At 38.0% G+C, this 20,202-nt stretch overlaps 1 protein-coding gene across 2 annotated transcripts; it reads right to left on the reverse strand.

Moving 5' to 3' along the window:
- Window positions 1-220: 220 nt before the first annotated feature.
- LOC132202110 (actin-histidine N-methyltransferase) lies at window positions 221-19,334 on the reverse strand. 2 transcript variants are annotated; one of them, XM_059628848.1, is made up of 10 exons: window positions 19,149-19,334; window positions 18,567-18,710; window positions 18,417-18,503; window positions 18,145-18,363; window positions 17,833-18,089; window positions 17,523-17,581; window positions 1,674-1,788; window positions 1,135-1,462; window positions 930-1,078; window positions 221-822 (listed from the first exon to the last, which is right to left on the reverse strand). In XM_059628848.1, exons 2-10 carry the CDS (start codon window positions 18,691-18,693, stop codon window positions 694-696), a joined length of 1,470 nt encoding a protein of 489 aa, XP_059484831.1. In that variant the 5' UTR covers window positions 18,694-18,710; window positions 19,149-19,334; the 3' UTR covers window positions 221-693. The 2 variants fall into 2 exon arrangements, with proteins under 2 accessions (XP_059484831.1, XP_059484830.1); XM_059628847.1 differs by having other exon boundaries at window positions 18,567-18,707; window positions 19,149-19,333.
- Window positions 19,335-20,202: the final 868 nt, after the last annotated feature.

Raw genomic sequence — 20,202 nt, forward strand, 5'->3', positions numbered from 1 at the left:
TTTATAATGCAGTTAATTGATATTATTCCTCATTCAAGAAATGTTAAGTACAAGTGCCAGTAGTTGGAAGCTGAGCAGAAAAGTATCAAAAGTTAACAAGCGATATAGATTTTCAGGGTAAAATGGACTGCACGAAGAAAAAAGAATTACTTATTATTACCCTATTGTTAGAGCTCAGATTATCTTTACTCCGGAACTATACCTCACAGATAAGTTGGTGTTCCTATTTCTAATGTGTGCAAAAGTTAACAAAGCAGAGATAAAATTTTTACCTTAATCGAAAATCATTAGAATTGGTCTAAAATGCTCAAATGATGCAGAAAGGGGGTAGGGTACTAAAAACTGCTTTGATTGTATTATTTAAACAAGGATTTGCAAAATATACAATCAAATTAATATCACAATCAATAGTACATAATTATGTTGTGATGATATGTCCTCTTGGCATAATTTATGGCAAAACAAAGGAAATAAAATTACAAGTTAGTCATTATCTTTGCTATTCGGTCAAATAAAAACTAATTAAATGCCCTCTAATTCACAAAGAGAAACTAAAAAGTTAGAACAAATAATACTTGGCAAAAAAGCAACAACAACGGCACAACATAACAAAACAAAACATGAATAGCTGGTGAGTTGTAACAGAGGTAAGTTAAGACAAGTTATGTGATATTTTTTCTTTCTTTTAAATGATCACTGGATGAGCCTTTGTTGTGCATAATTCAAAGTTGAGTGCAGGATTTTCTTTTCAGCAAGTCGCTGTTGAACTGCCAGTCTCTTGTATGGGTTTATTCCTCTTGACTGAAGCAAAATCTCATCCTCCTAGAGCATAAATTTTCAATAATTAATATAATTTGATCAAATTAGTTGCTTCATAAGTAAAAAAATCATTTTGTAGCAATGACGAAGCCTGGAAGTAATTTAATTACCTGTAAAGATGTAGAGTAGGAGGCCAAAAGAAGTGTCACTCTTGTTTTCAGGAATGTCCATGCCCTCGACTCCAAGTTTGTGTCCAAGGCGCAGTCGACGTACTCCAAATCTTTGCCACCATCTTGCTTTGATAACCAGTGGTCAAGTTCTGCAAAAGATGGCAAGGAATTAGAAGGATTGACGATTGTCATGCAATAAAATCACCATCGGTCATTGAAAATACTCTCAAAAAGGCTCTAAGTTTGGCATCAACAGGTTCAGGTCCAGCATGAAGTAGAAATTCGCCGCTGCAGGGCAGAGCAAGCGTATTCAGCAAGGTCCTTTTTTTGTCACCCAAGGGATCAGCGTGACTGATTCCAAGGCGGATGGCGAGGGTGTCGTGTGAGTTGTCCGATGGCACAAATCCATTGTGTACGAGAAACTCTGCGTTGGGCCGTGCTCCGTAAAATATGAAAATCTGCTCTCCTTTTGGAAAACTCCGCCAGGCTAAACACTCGCTTCTATCCTTTTCAGGCACAAAGTCTGTTGAAAGCTGAAAACAAATGATAAACTTTTAAACTAGTTCCAGAAAACAATATATACTTTATCCAAGGATTTCAAAATTAGCGCTTCAATATTGTGCAGAAATGAGTATTATGTGATGTTGAGAAACGTGAAATGAAATTGCAAATTATTAATTTTCTTTCAATATCCCAACAGCAATACAAAGTTAGAGGTGAAAAGTTTATTTTGAAATTACTTACTCGTCCTTGCTCATGGTTGCAGAGATCCCAAAGAGGTATGAGTGCGTTGACGATGCTCTTGCCATCTGAGCTGACAACAAAATTTTGGCGAGTCATCACAGTTGACACGGCCCATCTGTGAACAGCAAATTAAAATTTTAATTGGTTATATTAATTATTGGATACAAAAGTAGATTGTAGTAATTGTAATAATAAATATAATAAAATTAAATAATAAATAAATGCTGAAAACAACAAAATTTTAGTATAACTCATTAAATTAGTCCTTCCACATTTTGTTTTTCAACATATTAAATTTGTAAATTCTCATTCTAAAGAAGTGAATAGTCTACTTTTAGTTAGGTAATTACAAAGAAAGCAAATATATTTGAATTATAATAATAACTAAAATGCAAGAATATTACTGTTTTTTCTTCTTCAGAAACTAATATTAATATAACAACAAAAACAAAGTGCTTCTGCTTAGAATACTGTAGTCGGCGTAGTCGTAAATATTTAGCCCATTCTGGGAATAAGTATTTAATTGTTCCACACTACTTATTATATTCTACCACGTGCTATATTTTCTTTGTTTAATCTTATGTGTACGGTTACTAAAGAGCGAGTGCTTTTGCTCATTATAATATACATATATTACATTCACGCAATGTCTGGAGAAGGCGCGTAATTGTTTTTCCCGAAACAACAACAACAAGCGTTGCACAAGAGCAAAAAGTTTATTGTTTCGCTAGTAATGTACACAAGAAAAGACAATAAATTTTGAATGGCGCCGTTTAATTGAGCAATTACGCAATACCTGCAGATAATTAAACAAAGGTCGTTATTAATGGCGTTCAATTAACTGTGCGAAATTGCACGCTACACTGCTCCGACGGTGTTGTGTGGCGACGGCGACTGATTTATGCATGATGGCAAAAATTACTCGCGTATATATGAATAAAATATAGAGGACGACGGGCCACTAGAGAAATAACAATGGCGCAAAATAACACGGTGGCGTGATTAAATTCCAGCGCCGTAATCGGTCTTTGCTTCTGTAATCTGCTCTAGTCCAAGAGGCGTACACGCGCGAATTGCCCAATTAATAATTCCATGAGCGCACCAACACGGGCACAACCGCACTTGTAATCGCTACTTTATACGTACAAAACAAATGCGAGGATTAACCAGGAAAGATTTCACCCGATGCGTGCGCCTATGACTTCAGTCGCATTAATTTTAATGCAAGAGAGCACAGATTACGCGATTTCGCTCCAAGAATTGAAGTGAAGCGCCAGCCAAATTCGCAACATGTTAGCATCAAAACGCGAAAAGGCGAAAAAAAAATTTCCAAAAATCTTTCATTGGAAGCCAATCAACGCGATAGACATTAATTAAAATGTAATCCATGGTTTTTAAACTAAAATAACAAAAAATATCATTGATTTTCCTTTAAAGAATAATTCAAATTGTAGAATCCAATAAAATCTAACAATCGTGCTAATTTTGGATCTGATACTCTATATTTCATAAAAGTAATGACAGGACTTCATGTAAAAAAATTCATTCTTATCTTGAAAAATAAGAGATTTAACAGTATTTATATTATAACACACAATCAGTTCAATTTATTTACAATCATCATAATTAATAATAAACAGTAGATTTCTTTAAACATTTACAACATTTAATTTTTTTATAATTTTAATTCATCAACAAACTTCACTAACTTTTATGATTCTATTTCAGCTCAGCGCTGAAGAATCAGCGCTCGGGTGATAACAAGTGTTTATAAATTCTCTTCAGGTTTATCCACCGCTCATATCCAGATTGGTTAGGCGATAGGTAAAGGGCAGCCAACTTCCGCTGACTGCACAATATGTTTCGCAGGCCAAAGTTTTGAACAGTCTTCACTTTCACTGCCACGATTGCTGCTGGAGCATCTCCTCCCAAATTTGCTTTTATGTTGTATCCCAAGAGACTGCTCAATTAGAGCGTAATTTGCATGACCGCGCTCAATTTAGAATGCGATGCTAATTAATGCAAGGACACATAAATTATATACTGAGAATGAAGGTGGCATAAAAGTGAGTTTATTCCCACGGAGCGAGGAAAAATTTAGTTTGACAGCCGTTTTTCCCTTTCTAACAATTACGAGTGATAACTTTTATAACTTCTAAAACATTTGTGTTGGCGTTTTTTTGCTATTCTAGTTCTGCAGGAGAGTTTTGATTGTCAGAGTAAACGGATACGATTGAGTTCTTTTTTTAATTACTACGGATTATTATACTTGCGGAATTCTTAAAAATGAAGCACAAAACTTTATTTATTATAAAAAAAATTCTTCTCGTAGCTATTTTTTTTTTCAGATCATGACTCTTGATTTATTTAATATATTTATTGAATTATTGATACTTCTTTTAGACCATCTCGAATAATATAATGTAATACTACGGACGTATTTTGATAATTTTATTTGGCCCAACACCCAAATTTAAAAATCCTCAATATTCTATATAACTCACAATTCAAAGTCTGAATTATATCAAAATAGTGAACAAAATAAAACAAAACAGCGATAAAAAAAAATTAAAAACAAAGGGTAGAATATACAACAGTAAAAAATAAAGATATAACTTGAAAGCGGCTTGTTAAATTAAAGTGACTTTCCTTTCAATATAAAATCTGTTACTTTTGTCCCATTTCACTGTTAAAAACCAAGGCCAAAACGATAAAGTAGATGAAAGACCACTTGCACGTTTCCTCAGGAGCACAAACACTCGAGAAATATTTGAGGCAATCACCGATTATTTGTACAGGCAATCTGGAGCAGCACGCTTTTATCTGACAAATTCTTTGCCAGTTTCTCTTTTTGAAGCTCCGTTCATTAACATGCCTCTGCGGCGGTGCCACTTTGTTAGACCTGAAGAAATGGTTCACCAGATCATGAACTTGAATAATAAGTAATGCGGTCGACGAGCGTTAAATTAAGACTGATTTGGAGGTGAGTAGCAGCGGCGAAAACATTCCAAGTTCAAATGCGTCGCCAGGATGTTTGTTAGGATTGTATGCAAATCCCGCGGGAGAGTCGGAGAAAATGAGATGGGTAGATGAATAAGGCATGCGCTCCGCCGCCCTTGGTTTCTATTTTCAGGGTAGCGCCACTTTTTGCAAATGTGCGTCGAGGTTTCAGAGGCAGGAATCACGGATGCGAAAATTCATTTGCATTTTAATTTGTCGGTGACTAGGCAAAGGTCGTGCAAAGAATGTCGGAATTAATTCCACTAAATGATCTCACTTTCAGGTTTCAAATAGAATTTTGAATAGCTACAAGCTTGACCAATTTTTGTTTATAATTGCAATTCAGCACGTGTTGATTAAAAAAACAACTGGTTATTTCCATTTTATTATTAATGAATAAGAAATAATTATTATAGATGGTGCATTGCATATCTCATATCTGTAATAACCTAGATTAAAATTTATGATGAGTTTAAACGTAAAATGATTAACAAATAAATTATTCTTCCAACAAATAAAAATTCAGAATTTTTTAGGGAAATCAAGCTCAAATTTTCACACAGAAATTCTGTATCCCAAACAAAAGCCTACAGACTTGCAAATTTAAATTAGTAGTGCTTTTAATTATTTGTTCTAGAAGCAAAACTTTTTGCATGCCGATGGGACGCCCAAAATTAATTACCACATTTCTCCCTCCCGCGGGCAAAGAGGCAAAACTTTTAGACTCTGACGCACTTACCCCCAAATCAGACTGAAGATCAATACTCATTTTTGAGCCGAGATATAACTTTACAATTTATTTCCGCCTGGTGCCGCGGAAAGTTGTTCAAATAATCGCTAGACAAGCGCTTTAAAAGTTCATTACAGTCTGGTGCAAGAAAAAAATCTGGTCTAAAAACTCGCGTCACTCATTGAATATGTATTTGCTCGTTAAGCAAGAGAAAAAGTCATCTCGATCCAATTAGCGCACGACGAGCGACTCGCACTTTCTTCTCGCTCGCATCCATCTATCACATCTCGATTGAGCTCACCGGCAGAAGAGACCGAAGCGACAGTGAACAGCTTAAACGCGGAGCCTAATTGTTGGCAGCTCCAGCGACAAGGGGGCCAGTGGGCCAACGCCATGTGCGTCTCTCTCTCAACAAATCGCGTGTCCAACTCTTTCTTTCTTTCAGCTTCCCACCGCCATCATCTGCGTCTTGTTTCTCACGAGATTCGCTTTCGGCAACAAGCGGAACTGAATTAATAGGAAATAGGATGATGATGATGATTCAGCAATGTTGGTGTTAATTGGCGCCCACATACTTGACCTTTTTTCTGCAAGGTCTTTGGCACAGATCGTGGTTTTTAAATAGGCTGATAAGCAGACGCAGCGTTATTTAATTGCTAAATCTGGATTTTCAATAATTATTTATTGTTTTAACCAATTCATCAATGTTTTAGTATGCCAAATATTAATTGGACAATTTAAATTTCTAAAAATTATATTTCCTTTTCTTGAGCATTTTTCAAGTGGTTGTAAATGTTTGTAAATATACCCAACTAAATATTCGAGAGAAGTTTCTTTTATAATTTTGCATGACTTCATATATTTTTACTTATTAGCAGTAACATTAAATTGATTTGCGTAAAATAATATCGATTCGTTTATTTAAATTATGGAAAAATGCATCTTTTTAACTGGTGGTTCCACTTTATATGTTAATGATAATGTAATAAAATTGGAGTAAAAACGTTTTGTTCTATAATTGTTCTATTGTTTTGAAAATATTTTCACCATCACATTCATGTAATATTAAATTTTTTAACCTTTGCTTTTAATATCAGATAATCAAATAATAAAACTTCAGAGAAATATAAACTACTGAGATGCAATTTTTTCAAATAATCCGGGTTTGAGCAAAAAAATTTGTTAAAAGAATGTTCTTTTATAATTATTTTTCACGTTAGAAGTAATTGAACAGAAGTGCAATTAAAATTGAGTAATTAAGAAACGTCAAATTCATAATTTATTTCAATTAATTAATTAGCGCTAGCCCCAAAAATAACGGAACCTGCGTTTGAATTAGTGAGCTTGCATTAGATCAAGAATTGCTCGTGGCACTAATGGAAATTCACTTGCGTTGAGATTAGTTAAGGCGAGGAGGCGAGCAATTAAATTGACGAGGTGCTAACGAGATCAACTAATGTACGTACTGTACGTTCAGTCTGTAAGCACACAAATGATGGTGAACAGCAATCCTCGTTGCTGCGAGTGCGAGCGAAGTAAGGTAAGACGATATATAAGTGGGGAAAGTGGGCCGGGCGGCAAAGCGGGCGGCAATCTTAATCATTTAAGAATTTCTCCGGCAGTATCCTTCCACCTGTTGCCCTGAGAAAAGCTCCGAGTGCTCATGGTCGGCGGCCCTGGTCGAGCCGTTTCCACGGACATGAGGAGTTTTTAGCTGCGTTTATTTCGTTCGGATACAAATTGTTACCATCAGCGTTGAGAAAAGTGAGTATAAAATTTCTTTAAAATTATTTTCAAATTAATTCAATCTCTTAATTAGAATTGTGGCATTTGTAGAAATATCATAATTCATTTTCATTATTTGGGAACAATAAAATTTAAAATTATTGCAAGTATTTGCAATCTTGCGATGGTCGAATAAAAAATAAAAATCATGGACTATTTTCAATACAAATTAATAGATAATTTGCAATTAAGAACCGTGAGTAACATTGTGTAAAATTAATCAAGGAATAATTGAAATTTAATTGAATAATTTGATTGAGATTTAATTGAAAAAAAATCTTTATGCACCCCCTCTACTTCCAAAAAAATCCATAGAATTGAAACTTTCAGATTTCATACTTCAACTTTGACTGATCGCTTAATTATTGCCACCAATGAAATTATCAATCTATTCAATCCGCAGCTATTCAGTTTGATTTAGCTGGATGCATAATGAGGTCTATATTGTTGTCACCAGAAATCAATATTGGCGGCTGTGCATCGCTGTGCAAATAATTGGGCTCACTAAGAATCTCTTGACTAGGATAATTTAACCAAAACCACACGTGCAGTATTGCAGACAAAGCAAATTATGTTCAATCACTTCGCGTGGCGAGATGCCAAATCACTTGTGTTTCCATTTAGCAAATTTTGCAACTGACATTCTCGATTCACTTTGCGTGAGAAAAATTGAGGCACGAGCTCACTATTATAAAAATGTGCTATTCTAATTTTCACTCAAACATTTCTCACAAATCACGGCACGCAATTTTGTCGACTACCGATTGTTCGCTCAGAACATAATAGGGAGCTTGTTTCAAAACAAAGTCGGTTTGTTCTCATAGACCTCGTTTGAGTTACAACAATTTATTGACACGCAGATGGGACGTATTAAAAAACTTTCGCCCGAAACTTTGATGCAATTTCAAAATTTCATTATCTGCATAAAGAGAGATTGAAATCCGCGCGTTGTGAAAAACAAAAGAGACCGTCCATAATGTGTCCTCGGAACGGAAGTAATTTGAAAGTGCTTGGCCATAACATACACAGAAAGGGATCTCCATAATAAACGAAGGAAAACTTTTTCTCCGGTAATAAAAATGATCCGATATTAAATTTATCATAAAAATAAACTCGGCATGTAAAACTGGTGGCGAGTGGAAGAATAATTACTAGCGTGGCGAATCTGTGATAACAACAACTTGTGTGTGTTCTGGTAGTGTAAATTATAGTAAAACTCAAAGAAGCGTGAATGCAGGCAGAGGGTCAGCGGACCTTTGCGCTTTCATGCGTTTTTATTTGAAAGCGCAACACAACCTGTTTTTAATCTTTGAGCAAAGCGAAAAATGCAGGTTGCATCGTGCGTGCTCTTGCTTTTTGTCTACAGACGCGATTATCTACCGCAGCTGTCGTCAGTTGACTGGAGGGTGGCAAAAGTAATTAAAATGTTTTGCCTGCAGTGGCTGCTCTACCTGCTGCAAAGTGAATTTTAATTTAAAGCAAGCATTCAGTTTTTGATGTGCTATATAGTTATATACGCTCTCGACAATTTTAATTGCAGTCACTGCGTTGCTACATAAAACTTTTTTGCATTTTTATTTATTGCTAGTAATAACAGAAATGAACTCCATCGAAAGTTCAAGAAGTGAGTTACTGAGAATACAAAGTAAAGAATATACATTATTATTATTGTTTTTATTTTGAAATTGAATTAAATAATTATTGTTATTATTTACTTTCATCAGTCTATCAAAATTTAAATTGGAAATGAGATAAAAAATGAAAGGATTTAAAACTAGTAGATATCTGCTTAAACGCCCAACATCATAAGAGACTTGATCACCGTGGTAAACCCAGATAATCGAAGAAAAAAAAACGATATTTATTAGCTTTGCATTTTTGAGTGTTTTAAAGCTAGATTTAACTCTCAATGAATATTTTTTTTTAAAAGAACCCCATTTTGGTTTTAACATAATTATGTTGTTGGGGTAGATGAGAGATTATTCTCGCTAAAATTCCACCTATAAATTTTGAAACCTTTTCCTGGAAATCAGATTTCTTATGAAAAATTAAAGGCAAAGAATAAAAAGAAAAATATGACTATAATTAATTGGTTCTATTTTGGAAAAAAATAAGCTCTGATAGTCAAGAGTGCTCCAGAATACCAGAAAAAAAATATGGTTGAAGGGATAAGGATAAATAATTAATAATTTTTAATTCACTTCAATTCAATTAGTTAATTATTAAAAATTATTTTCATCCAATATTTAAATTTGCAAATCAGAGCAGTTGCGATTGTTTGCAGCATCAAAATGCACTAAAACTAACGTCGTTGTAAGAATGGAGTGTGCGGCATTATTGCAGTCGGCTGCATGTACGGATGGATCATGTTATATATTTTATCAGCCCTGAATTCCCAGAAAAACCGAGTGCATATTGAAAACCAGCGATGTGCCGCAAATTCATCTGGATCTGATATTCCGCCACAAATCCCTTGTCTGGTGCGCCATAATCATTCACTCAACACAACATTCATATCAAATCTCTGTTTAATTCGAGAATTGCAGTTTATTGGTGAATATTTCACGCTCTCAATATCTCATATTCAGCATTAGAACGGCAGTCAAATATTTGCATCCGTGACGTCTACACCGCATCGTTTAATTAACTGCAAATCCGCCGTGGTTGAGCGCGAGTCGCAATTAAACTCCGCGAGCTGCTCTTGCGGAGAAGCAAATTTGAATTTACTGCGCAGGCGAGTAAACAAGCGAATCGCAATTCTATATCAACTGGAGTGGAATTAGAGAAGAAGACGACTTTCCCGCTCCGATAGTTTAATTGAATCTTCAAGCGCACGCATGCATGCATAATGCGACGCATTTGTGCTTGAAAAAAGCAGTCGCACACTTTCACATGCACGTACAATTCATGAGCAATTGCAGGACAGATTGATTCCGAGTGGTCGCAGCGCAAAGAGGCGTCAAGAGGAAACGCGGTTTTGCTTCCTGCGCTCTCCCGTTGCGAAATGACGTTATTATTTTTTATAAATATGAGAGTGCAACCGCACCGCACATAATTTTTAATGCGGCTTTTAGTATGCACTAGCTGTGAAAAATAATCCATTATCTCTGCTTAATGCGACAACGTGTGGGATGTTTTAATAAAATTGACGTTGGTGTTGCAAATTGTCAGATTTCCAGCGTTGGGAAATAGCATACAGCTTTTATTTAAAAAATTGCTTAGGAGTATTGTTGGAAAGCAGGACTCGTGCATGAGGGAATTGCAAACCCGGCCTCGCAGGGACATTCAGGGGATCTTTTAATGGCAAACTTTGTGACATGGCCAAGGAATGGAGGTGCAATTTTTCAAGGTTCCGTAAAAATCGGGTACATTGAAACCCAAAATATCCTAGGCTTCTTCACAAATTACACATTTGCACTTCGAAATTAAGAGCAAAAATAGTATGCGATTTCAAAAGGACGATAATTTTGAACAGTATTTTTGCCCAAGTCATAAATGACGTATTCACATGATTTTTCAAAATAAATGGTTTCATAAAACTTCTCAAGCCCTCTGTTATGACGAATTACATGGAAGGTATAAAAATCGATATCATAAGTCGCGGTTGTTGGAAATTACGATTGCAATCTTTGGTCTAGAAATGAATCCTGCTCATATTAGGTTAAATTGCAAAGTTTACAACGCCGAGGCATAAACTGCAAACTATCAAATAATGAAGGTCACGGTGCTGGTCAATATTATGACCGTGCAATAAACAAGTTGGCTAATTGCAAAAAATGCTATTAAACAGCCGTTAAACTAGAGCCCAAAAAGCAATAGTGTTCTGTTTTTTATATAACCGTAGAAACACCAGTCATAAAACAGAATCAGCAAATCCAAGCGAGACGAGGATGCGTTTAGCAATTTTGAAAAGCGATCGGCCCCGAGAAGGCAATAAATTTCCAGCTACACCGGACAGCAGCGTATAGAAAGTCGCAGTGACTTTTACTGGGAAGGACGAGAGTAATCAGGTTTTGGGATGGCTGGCCAAAGTCAGTCGCATCATTAGAGCGAGCCAGAGAGAGAAATCCGACACTTTTTAAAAAGTAAACACGCCCGTCTAGATTCAGGTGGAAGCAACACGCGAGCGATCAAACTTGTTTTCGAGCTGCGACGTTTTTTTCTCCTCAAAAACTACTTTTACTCTGCAAAACTTGCTCATTTGGCTTGATAACTCGCCTTGACTCTTTCCCTTTTAAATGAGAAATCTGAATGAAACGCTGACCTGCGCGACGAGTTTCTCGAAGAAGCGAACTTTACCGTGCTATGCTTTGGATAAGTTGTTGGAAGCGTATATATTTGTTGATGGAAAACGCGTGTTCGTCGCTTTTAGCCTGTCACATAATTATGTGCGCGAGCGGACGGTATTGAAATCGCGTTTGATTCATGCGCTGCCGAGAAATCTCATCTATTTCAAGTACTTTCTTCAGCGGCAAACCAAAGTTGTTTTGCATGAAAGTAATTTGAGATGCGAGATGGAAATGTTGGAAGCATAATCATCACGCCCTATTCACATGCAAATTCGTTTTTTGAACAAATGCAAATTGCAAATTGGTTGCATACGTGACTGCTGTCAAGAAGTTGAGCCTGGTTTACAACTTCACATTATATATTGATTTTGCAATTATTACGAACGTCGCTAAAACATTAATATTTTATTGAATCTAACATCAAAACCATTTGAGAGTTTTACTTCGTCAATTTAATTTATTAAATTATAATGAAAAGTTAAGTTTAAAATTGAAACAATAATTGTAATAATTCAAAAATAATTTTAACAATAATTACCACAAAGCATCAGCATCTTTCTTTTTTCTTTTTTAAGTTTCACTGATTTTAAATCTCTACTTATTCATCAGTTATGTAAATTGGCTATTAATCAAAATGCAAATTCTATTCAGCGGCTTCATATAAAATTAACAACCCTTTATTGCATCAACGCCTCACGTGCGGCCGGAAACAAAACGAACCGCGCACGCCGATTTATGTATGCAAAAAAAAGAGGTGAAAGCTCTTCACTTTTTAATTTTACCACTTTTTTCCAAGCGCATCCAATTAACCTGAAGAGCTTCCACTTTTTTGCTTGATCGATACAAATGTTGTCCCGACGGAAGTGGCGAGAAAGCGGCTGCGAGGCCAATTCATTAGAGACCAATTAAGGCATTACCGTGCAAACAAATCCATGTAATCTACCCGCAGCTTCCTGACCCCTCGAGACGTAAATTGTATAGAAGAATCAAGCAATTACTGTTCAGAATATTCAAGTGGAAAATATAATTGTTTAAATGGAAGCGAGGGAATAAGGCGACCGTTTCACGCGTAATCGTCCGTGCAAATATTGCGGTCACTTTCAATTTCGCAGCGGTGTGAGCCAATCAGCTGGAAACAACGGTTTGGCTCTTCTTTGTTGTGTTCTGCATGCATAATGCGCCGCTTATCTCTGCCGTTCGGTCTGGCGAGTCGCAATGTGTTGCGCCATCGACCACTTTCTGATTGTGGACCACGCAAACAAAAACTAATGACCGGCCCAGATTGCCTTGTTATTTGCGATGCAATTTTCGTGCACGACTCGAGATAATATTTTCATATTGCCGAAGAGTGACCGTGGTTTTTGGAAATGGTCGCAATTTGCTCCAAGTTTTGCTCGTAAAAAAGCAGGTTGCTGCTTTTATGGCTTTTTAACTATGATGGATTTGCAGCAGCCACATTCGTTATTATGACTGTGTGCGCGAGTTTCGCAACTTCCACGATCAACTTCAGTGATAGTTGAACATAATACAGGACTAATGGAACGCACGGGGGCCAAATTACGGCACTGGAGATTCTAAAACGGCGCAATATAACAATAATAATACAATAAAGTAGAAAGCATTGCCGAGCTTACCCATAGGGCTTTTATTTGGAATTGGGTCTTTTTGCTGGGATTTGTTTGAACCGAGTTGTATCAAAACGCGAATATCAACCAAATCAAATATTGGAACGGCACTCCAGTCTCTTTTAACGGAGTTATTGATTTTGGTGGCAAAAGCTTCAATTAAGCAGAAACAAACATATTGCGAATTTTTGTAACTAAAAATATTTCATAAAAATTCACTTCACTCGATTAAAAAAGCAACCAATCAGTTTTGAAAGTCCTGGTTTTTCTGAAGCATTGCAAAAATAAAACGAAAGTTCCCCGCAGATCCTTTTCATTTGTCAAAATGCAAAAGCCAATCACTCAGGATGAAAAGCGGCGTGCCGCGTTCAAATCCCCTTTTAACAGAGCCGATCGCCCGCCGATCACCATTGTGCTCCGAATTAAAAAGTCATTCCGGACAACAGAGAGTGTCGCCTTCATTGTTGCTGGCTGGGTATTGACCAGTGCCGACCACATCGCACACTTTCATCTTCTCGCCTTCGAAATTGTAAAATTCAGTCACGATTTGTGTTATCTGCCCAGTATTTATTTTGCAACTAGAGAGGAAAGCGACCAAACGTAATAAATTTTTACACAAAATCAGTTTCACTTTTTCTTCCCGTTTCGCCGGCACAAAAGATTAATAAAGTGCCAATTTGGCAGCGGGCGGAATGAATAAGAATTATCGTCGATCAAGCTGAACAATTTCGTTTCTAACTTGTAGACGACCGAACTGCCGCAGGAGTTCAAAAAGTGGAGCTCTGACCCACTGCGGGCCGCAACAGCAACGCCTGCGTGCCTCCGTTTTTGCTCCTTTCCACTTTTGTGCTTATCATCGCGTACACACACGGAAACCGCGCACGATAAATGAAAATTAGAGAGTGAGAGGCAGACGTTCCTTCGTTTTGGTCACACATTCTGCCTGCGTAATGTGCGATGCTATCCCAGTTTTTAATGACGGCCGGTGGCCGAGCCTTTCATCCGCGGCTGCACGCTTCATTTCAAACGTTACCATCTCAATTTTGTATTAATTCCTTTAATAACAGGATGCTTTCTGGAAGAATAAGTGGGTCTCATCTCATCAGCATCTGGATGAAATTGGTGATAACCATTTATCACCTATCGCTATAAGATGCCAAAAATACACTTTTATTATTTATTTCTTTAACGACTTTGGAAAACCTGAATTAAGAAGTAAAACGCAGAAATCAAAGTCTGCTAGGTGAGAATGTAGAGCAATTTTAGTTAATTTCTCCCTATTGATCTAAAGCTCGCTTTTTTCTTTCCTCTTTCCTGATAATGGTTTGATATATCTGTTGAGATAAATTAATTTACAAGCACGCGCACAAAAGGGCTATTTAATTTTCACTATACCAGAGTCTCAACCAGACTAACCAGAGTAACTTTTTAGCTTAAATCTGGAACTTAAGTTTAATGAAAACATTGAAAATTCAGTGAAGATTTGACGCTGACGATTTAATGCATCGCACATTAATACAGGGCTGTGTGAATCACAAATTTAATGCCATTGCATAACGGATGGATTAATTAAACGCTTAATGGACGACATGTCACACGTCTATGACACTGAATAATTTACACGTACTAGAGTCGAAGCAATTCATTTAAATTAATTATGCAGATGTTCTGCCGCTCGTATTAAATTATTGCGGCATTCAAGTTTGTTAGTGCAGATGTTTGAATTTCAATCCAAGCCTTGACAGAATTAATCTCCTGCTTGGGTATCGCGCGTCTGTCTAAAATGGAGAATCGATTGTACAAATGCATTAGAAGAATCTTTGCGTGCAAAAGTGCGCAGCTTTCTCTGTTTCTCGTCGCTGCTGTTTACATTCAAACAAATCGCAGTGTTTCGAGTCGGAGATCAAGATCAAGCGGTTGGATTAGTGCCGCACAGAAACGACTGTGCAATAAAAACGAACGAGAAGAATAAACAATGCTGCTCTAATTTTGTTTCAGATGGCGCGGTTTTCTTGGCTGCCGCTCTTGATCGTGGCCGGTTGCTGCGTCGCGCAGGATCAATGGAGACCCGTCGCCGAGAGGTGAGCACTTAATTTTATCTCCTCTTCCGCCGCATTCTTGGCAAAATAGAGGACCCACCCCCGACACGCGCGGCGCCCAAGTTAATTCACAAGATAATTTCTTTCAACCAGACCCATCAGTTACGTTAATGTTGTAGCCGGGTAATCGAGCTTACTATTACTTCGTGCGCCGGCAAAACTACTTAAGCTTGTTCTTCCTCACCAAGAGCTATTTGAGCGCCGGCCCAATTGCTCTTGTTAATTTTCAGCTATCTTATTTTTATCCGTTGTTACGGTTATTCTAAATTTATGTGTCCCAATTGTTAACTTTAGGCAATTAAAAAATCTTTGCAATTTATAAAAGTAAAACAAATCGAGCAGTAATTTTTTTTATCAGCAATGAATGCTTCCTATATACACAATATTAAGCTTTATAATTAATATTTTCAGACGTTTTATTTTGACCTCTAAAGCCATGAATATATTATAATTTTGGATATTTTTTTTAAATATAAATACAAAACTTTGATGTTTCAGGTGTTTTTTCAAATTAAAATAAAAATTTTAAGGCCTAACACTGAAAAAAGGAACATATTAAAGAAAAACCGTCTAATTTTTCAAAAAAGGAAAAAATTCCAAAAGTTCCTGACATGCAGATAACCTAATTGTTTAATTGGTTTACCAATTAAGAATGTACATTGTACATTACCGGTTTGGTAATTAATTGTACAAATATTTGGTGAAATGAAATTAACTATTTAATTAACTGGAACTTTTATTTTCAGGAATACGAGACCGGCAGTTTTACGGCCTCGTTACGCCGCTCTGAGCCCAGTGGAGTTGCTGCAGCGAGCGTCGGCAGCAAGGGCAGCGCCCAGTCCCGACGTCCTGATTCCCATCGTGCCAATCCAAGTGATACACATCGACGAGCAGGAAACTTACACCAGCGCGCCCGTCGTTCGAACAACAATTTCCGCAGTGCCGCCCAAGACGAGACAGCCCACAGCAGCGTCACCCCCAAAAGATGCCCGATCCTATCGCAAATCGTACTCCGCCGGCCGACGAGAGCAGCAGGCCCCTGCGCAAAAAGCTGGGCCGGATCTGAAGGAACTGCTTAAACAGTCCGGCACCCTGAGTCTCAGCGAGATTCTCCAGCAACGCAACCTGTCGCTGGCCGACTTCCTCCAGGGCAAAAAGGGAGCCATCACGGCCCTGAAGGTCCAAAAGGAACAGCAGAGCTCTGAAAATGAAGTGGCCACTCAAAAACCCGAACCTTCGAGTACAACTTCTCCACCTGAGACCCTTTCGGTGGCCAAAGAGACCTACCCTGAAATCGTCTACAGAGCACCTGAAACAACCAAACGACCCGACTTGTACAAAGCAGCCCAAAGGTCGTCCTACCTTAAACGCGGCACCACCACCCCACCTCCAAAATACCCTGAGGAGAGCGAAAGGTACTGGTTGTCCGAGGATGGCGAAAAGGCCGACTCGCGCGAGGACATCCTCGAGTTGCTGCAACCCGGCAGTCCGGTCAGTTTGGCAGCCTTGCTGTCCTCCCGAAACATGACCCTGGCCGAGCTGATGGACCACCGGGAACGCGGGTCAAAACAGCAGTCGCTGGTGGCGCTGTTTTCCGACCTGGCCAACGGGGTCACCACGACGCCGTCGCCACGATTCGCCGACAACCCCAAGCGGAAAAAACAAATCAGCAGAGACCCGAGGTTGCTGGACCTGCCGCGCAGGTTCACCCTTCCGCCCGAGGAGGCAGAAGAGAGGGAGAACGAGGAGCAGGCGAGCAACGTCAACAAGGTCACCGTCGAGCACTACGATTATGTGGAAGAGGACGAGGATGAGGAGGAAGGGCAAGGGTTGCCGACGGCGGTGAAGTCGGCCATTCTCGCCAGCGGCGGTTTGCTCGGACTCGCGCTCGTTTTGTTCGCCGCGATTTTCCTCTGCTGTCGAGTGCAACAGAGGAGACAAAGGGGCTCGAGAGTGCCTTTCATCGTCAAAGGCAAGCACGTGAGGACGGTGATCAAACCGGCGTCAAACAAGTTGAACGACGACCCCGATGACTTTTAAGTAGTTTTGTGAAGAGGTGTTGACAGTTCAAACTCGCGTCAAGTTGCTCAAAAATTTTTGTGGCATATTTTCGGTTTTGTGTATAAACCAATGGACGTTCTAAAGCGATATTGTAAAATTTATTATGTAATTAACCGCATTATCATAATGTAGATTTGTAGGTAGGCTCGACTCATACTGATCAAGTTAGATAAATTATTGTCATGACTTAAATAAATTCACATATTAAATAAAAAAAAAAAATCCCTATAAAATTAAGTGATGTGTGAAAGGATTCCTACCTGTACTGTTCGTAGGTAAAGACTTCTCTTAGAAGATCACAAGCTGGGCCAGAAACAGTCTAAAACAAGGTTAAAAAGTTGTAAAATTTACATTTTCAATATTATGACAATAATTTTGCAGTTGGTTGTTGATTGAAATATTTGGTTAATTAATAAGAGAAGCAAAATTTATTTTACCCAAAAAGAAAAACGTCAACTCATGCAGAGCATGAATTTAATTTTGATCTTAAGTCTCATTAACATAAATGACATTAATTGTAAGTTATGGACTAGAGCAGTATTTGAAAATTAATTTTATTTTTCGAAGCACCTGAAAAAGTTTGCTGAAGTATGCATATTGTCTGGCAATATTCCTGCATTGCTTCAGAGCAGCCTCCTGAGCTGGAGAGCCTTTCAGATCAGCAAGTTCCGACGGAGAAAAGTACAGCACTGTGGTGTACTCGGACGGCAGCAGGTCGATGTACGGGGCCCAGTGCGAGTCCGGCTTGAACTTTTCCAGCAGCAGCAGCAATGAAAGAGCTACATTCGGCATGTGTTGCAGCATCGGGTCTTTGCAAAGTAGAGCTCCTGAGTAAATTTTAATTAATCATTTTTAAACCAAAATAAAGCACAATTTTAGTACCGAGCTCCGATATTCTTGCATTCTCCAAAGTTAACATGATTTTTCGGGGGATGGCCATGAGCAGGTCACCCTCTTCGAAATCCTTTTCCGCCTTCAGGCCGAGTTCAAAACCGTCAAAAGAAGAAATGCTGACTCCGGGAAAAGAGGCTTCGTTTTTCTCCAGCCATTCGAGGAACTTTGGTATGGCATCAGAACGGTCATTTACTGGCACTCTCATATCTATTTTGAAATAAAAAATTATTCACTTCATTTGAAGAATTTCTATCGCTTACCTGACTCAAGTTCAACGGCCTTAGCTAATAATTTTGTAACTTCAATGTATGTGTCCCATTCTTTTCCTCCGTTCGAGCTGCTGCAAACTGAGAGACATAATTAATCAAGAATTATTTTCTTTTTCTGCATTTTTTTAACTAGATTATTACGTTTTAGTAGTTTGTCCGCAATGTTGTTGAGCTCATTTCTTTTCAGAGGCGAGACTTTCTTTGGAGCCAAGTGGTTGACCAGGTTGGCTTTTGAGTTGGCCTGCTTGGCCTTGTTCTTTTTGCCCATTTTCAAATCATCCGCTGCTGAAAGAAAGAAAAAAATTATTTCATAAATTCGAATATTTAAAAACTATAAAATATTTTTGGTGAATTTGTATGAAAATATTTTGTTGAAAATTATTCTGTTACTCAAAAGTAAGTACTTCGAAAGGAAATTTCATCTCTTTTCCTCGAAGCATAAAAGGCTCGAGGAAGAAAAGTGGGCGTGCCCGAATCAGCGAGATCGTCTCGGTTTTCGTTTCCTCGGTCCATTGAGAACGAAAAGCAATAATAAGTCGGGATCAATCAAACTAAAAAGAAACAGACAAAAGCCGGGCGAAACGAGACGTAAAAATCGACGGGTGTCGATCCGGCGGGCCACCTGCCAAAAAGTGGCTCGGAATCGCGCGTGTTTTTTGTGTGTTGTTGTTGGGTGTCGAGCAGAGGAAATGTTCAAATTCTCAGGCGCGATGTTTACCATACCATGTCAGGAATGCCCGCACTCGACCGTCGCTCTCCGTGCGAAATTCGCCGCCGACCGTGGCTGCTGCGATCGGCCGAAACGATCGGCCAAATTCCCTCTCAGACCGCTGCTGAATCAGCGGCTCGCCCCATTCACACGCTCCGAGACACACACACTTGTAAGGAAAGGGTTGAGCGGCCGCAGCGGAGGCGGCGTTGCCAAGCTGCCGGGCCTCGAGGCGGCAGCGCCCTTAGCCGACTCGCGACCGCGCGCCGTCACTAAAATTAGAATTTTTGAGCTCATAACTTTTTGTGTGCGGTCTAATTTTAAACGTACCCTCGAAAGCGTAACCAGTACGACGTGTCCATATTGTGTGGTAGATGACCCTGTTGATTGTCTGCTTTCTGCCGTTTGTTAATATTGTAAAAAAAAGCTTTTTACACTTTTTTAATAAAATTTAGAAAAAAAGATTTAATTTCATTTCTTTTGTAACGTTGGTTTAATTTTAATTAGAGCCTACATGTTTTGTAATAAGTATCGCTCTTTAATTAGCGATAAACCGAAAGTCTGGAGAGAAACGTGAATATTGATAATTTTTTTATCTGGACAAAAATTTTATTTTTATACTTTTTATTTTTTTAATGAAACAGAATTTTATAATTTTAATTAGTAAATATTACCACTAATTTTTTTGTTCTTTTATCAAAATGCTCTATAAAAATTTTTTGTTAATGCTTTTCCCTCATTTCCATGTTTTGTGTTGTTATAATTGAAAAATGTTGATTATTTTAATTTGTAAGTTGTAAGTGAGTATCTCACAATCAAAATAGGCAGAGATAAGCCTCATGGCTCATGGTTACATTTTAAACTACATGACAGGAATAAAAAAAATGAGAAATAAAACAAAGTACTTCTCACACTATATTAAAGCACTTTTATACCATTCACGCAACTAGGTCTTCAGTTTGCTAGTTGGAGTAATTAATTTAATTTTTTGTTATATAAAACCCGCAACGTTACAAAACCATAGCGGTAAAGGTGTGAACAAAACTTTGTTATTAGTTGATTAATCAA

This window comes from Neocloeon triangulifer, unplaced genomic scaffold (assembly GCF_031216515.1).
Source record: "Neocloeon triangulifer isolate White Clay Creek 2 clone unplaced genomic scaffold, ASM3121651v1 ptg000014l, whole genome shotgun sequence".
NCBI lineage: Eukaryota > Metazoa > Arthropoda > Insecta > Ephemeroptera > Baetidae > Neocloeon > Neocloeon triangulifer.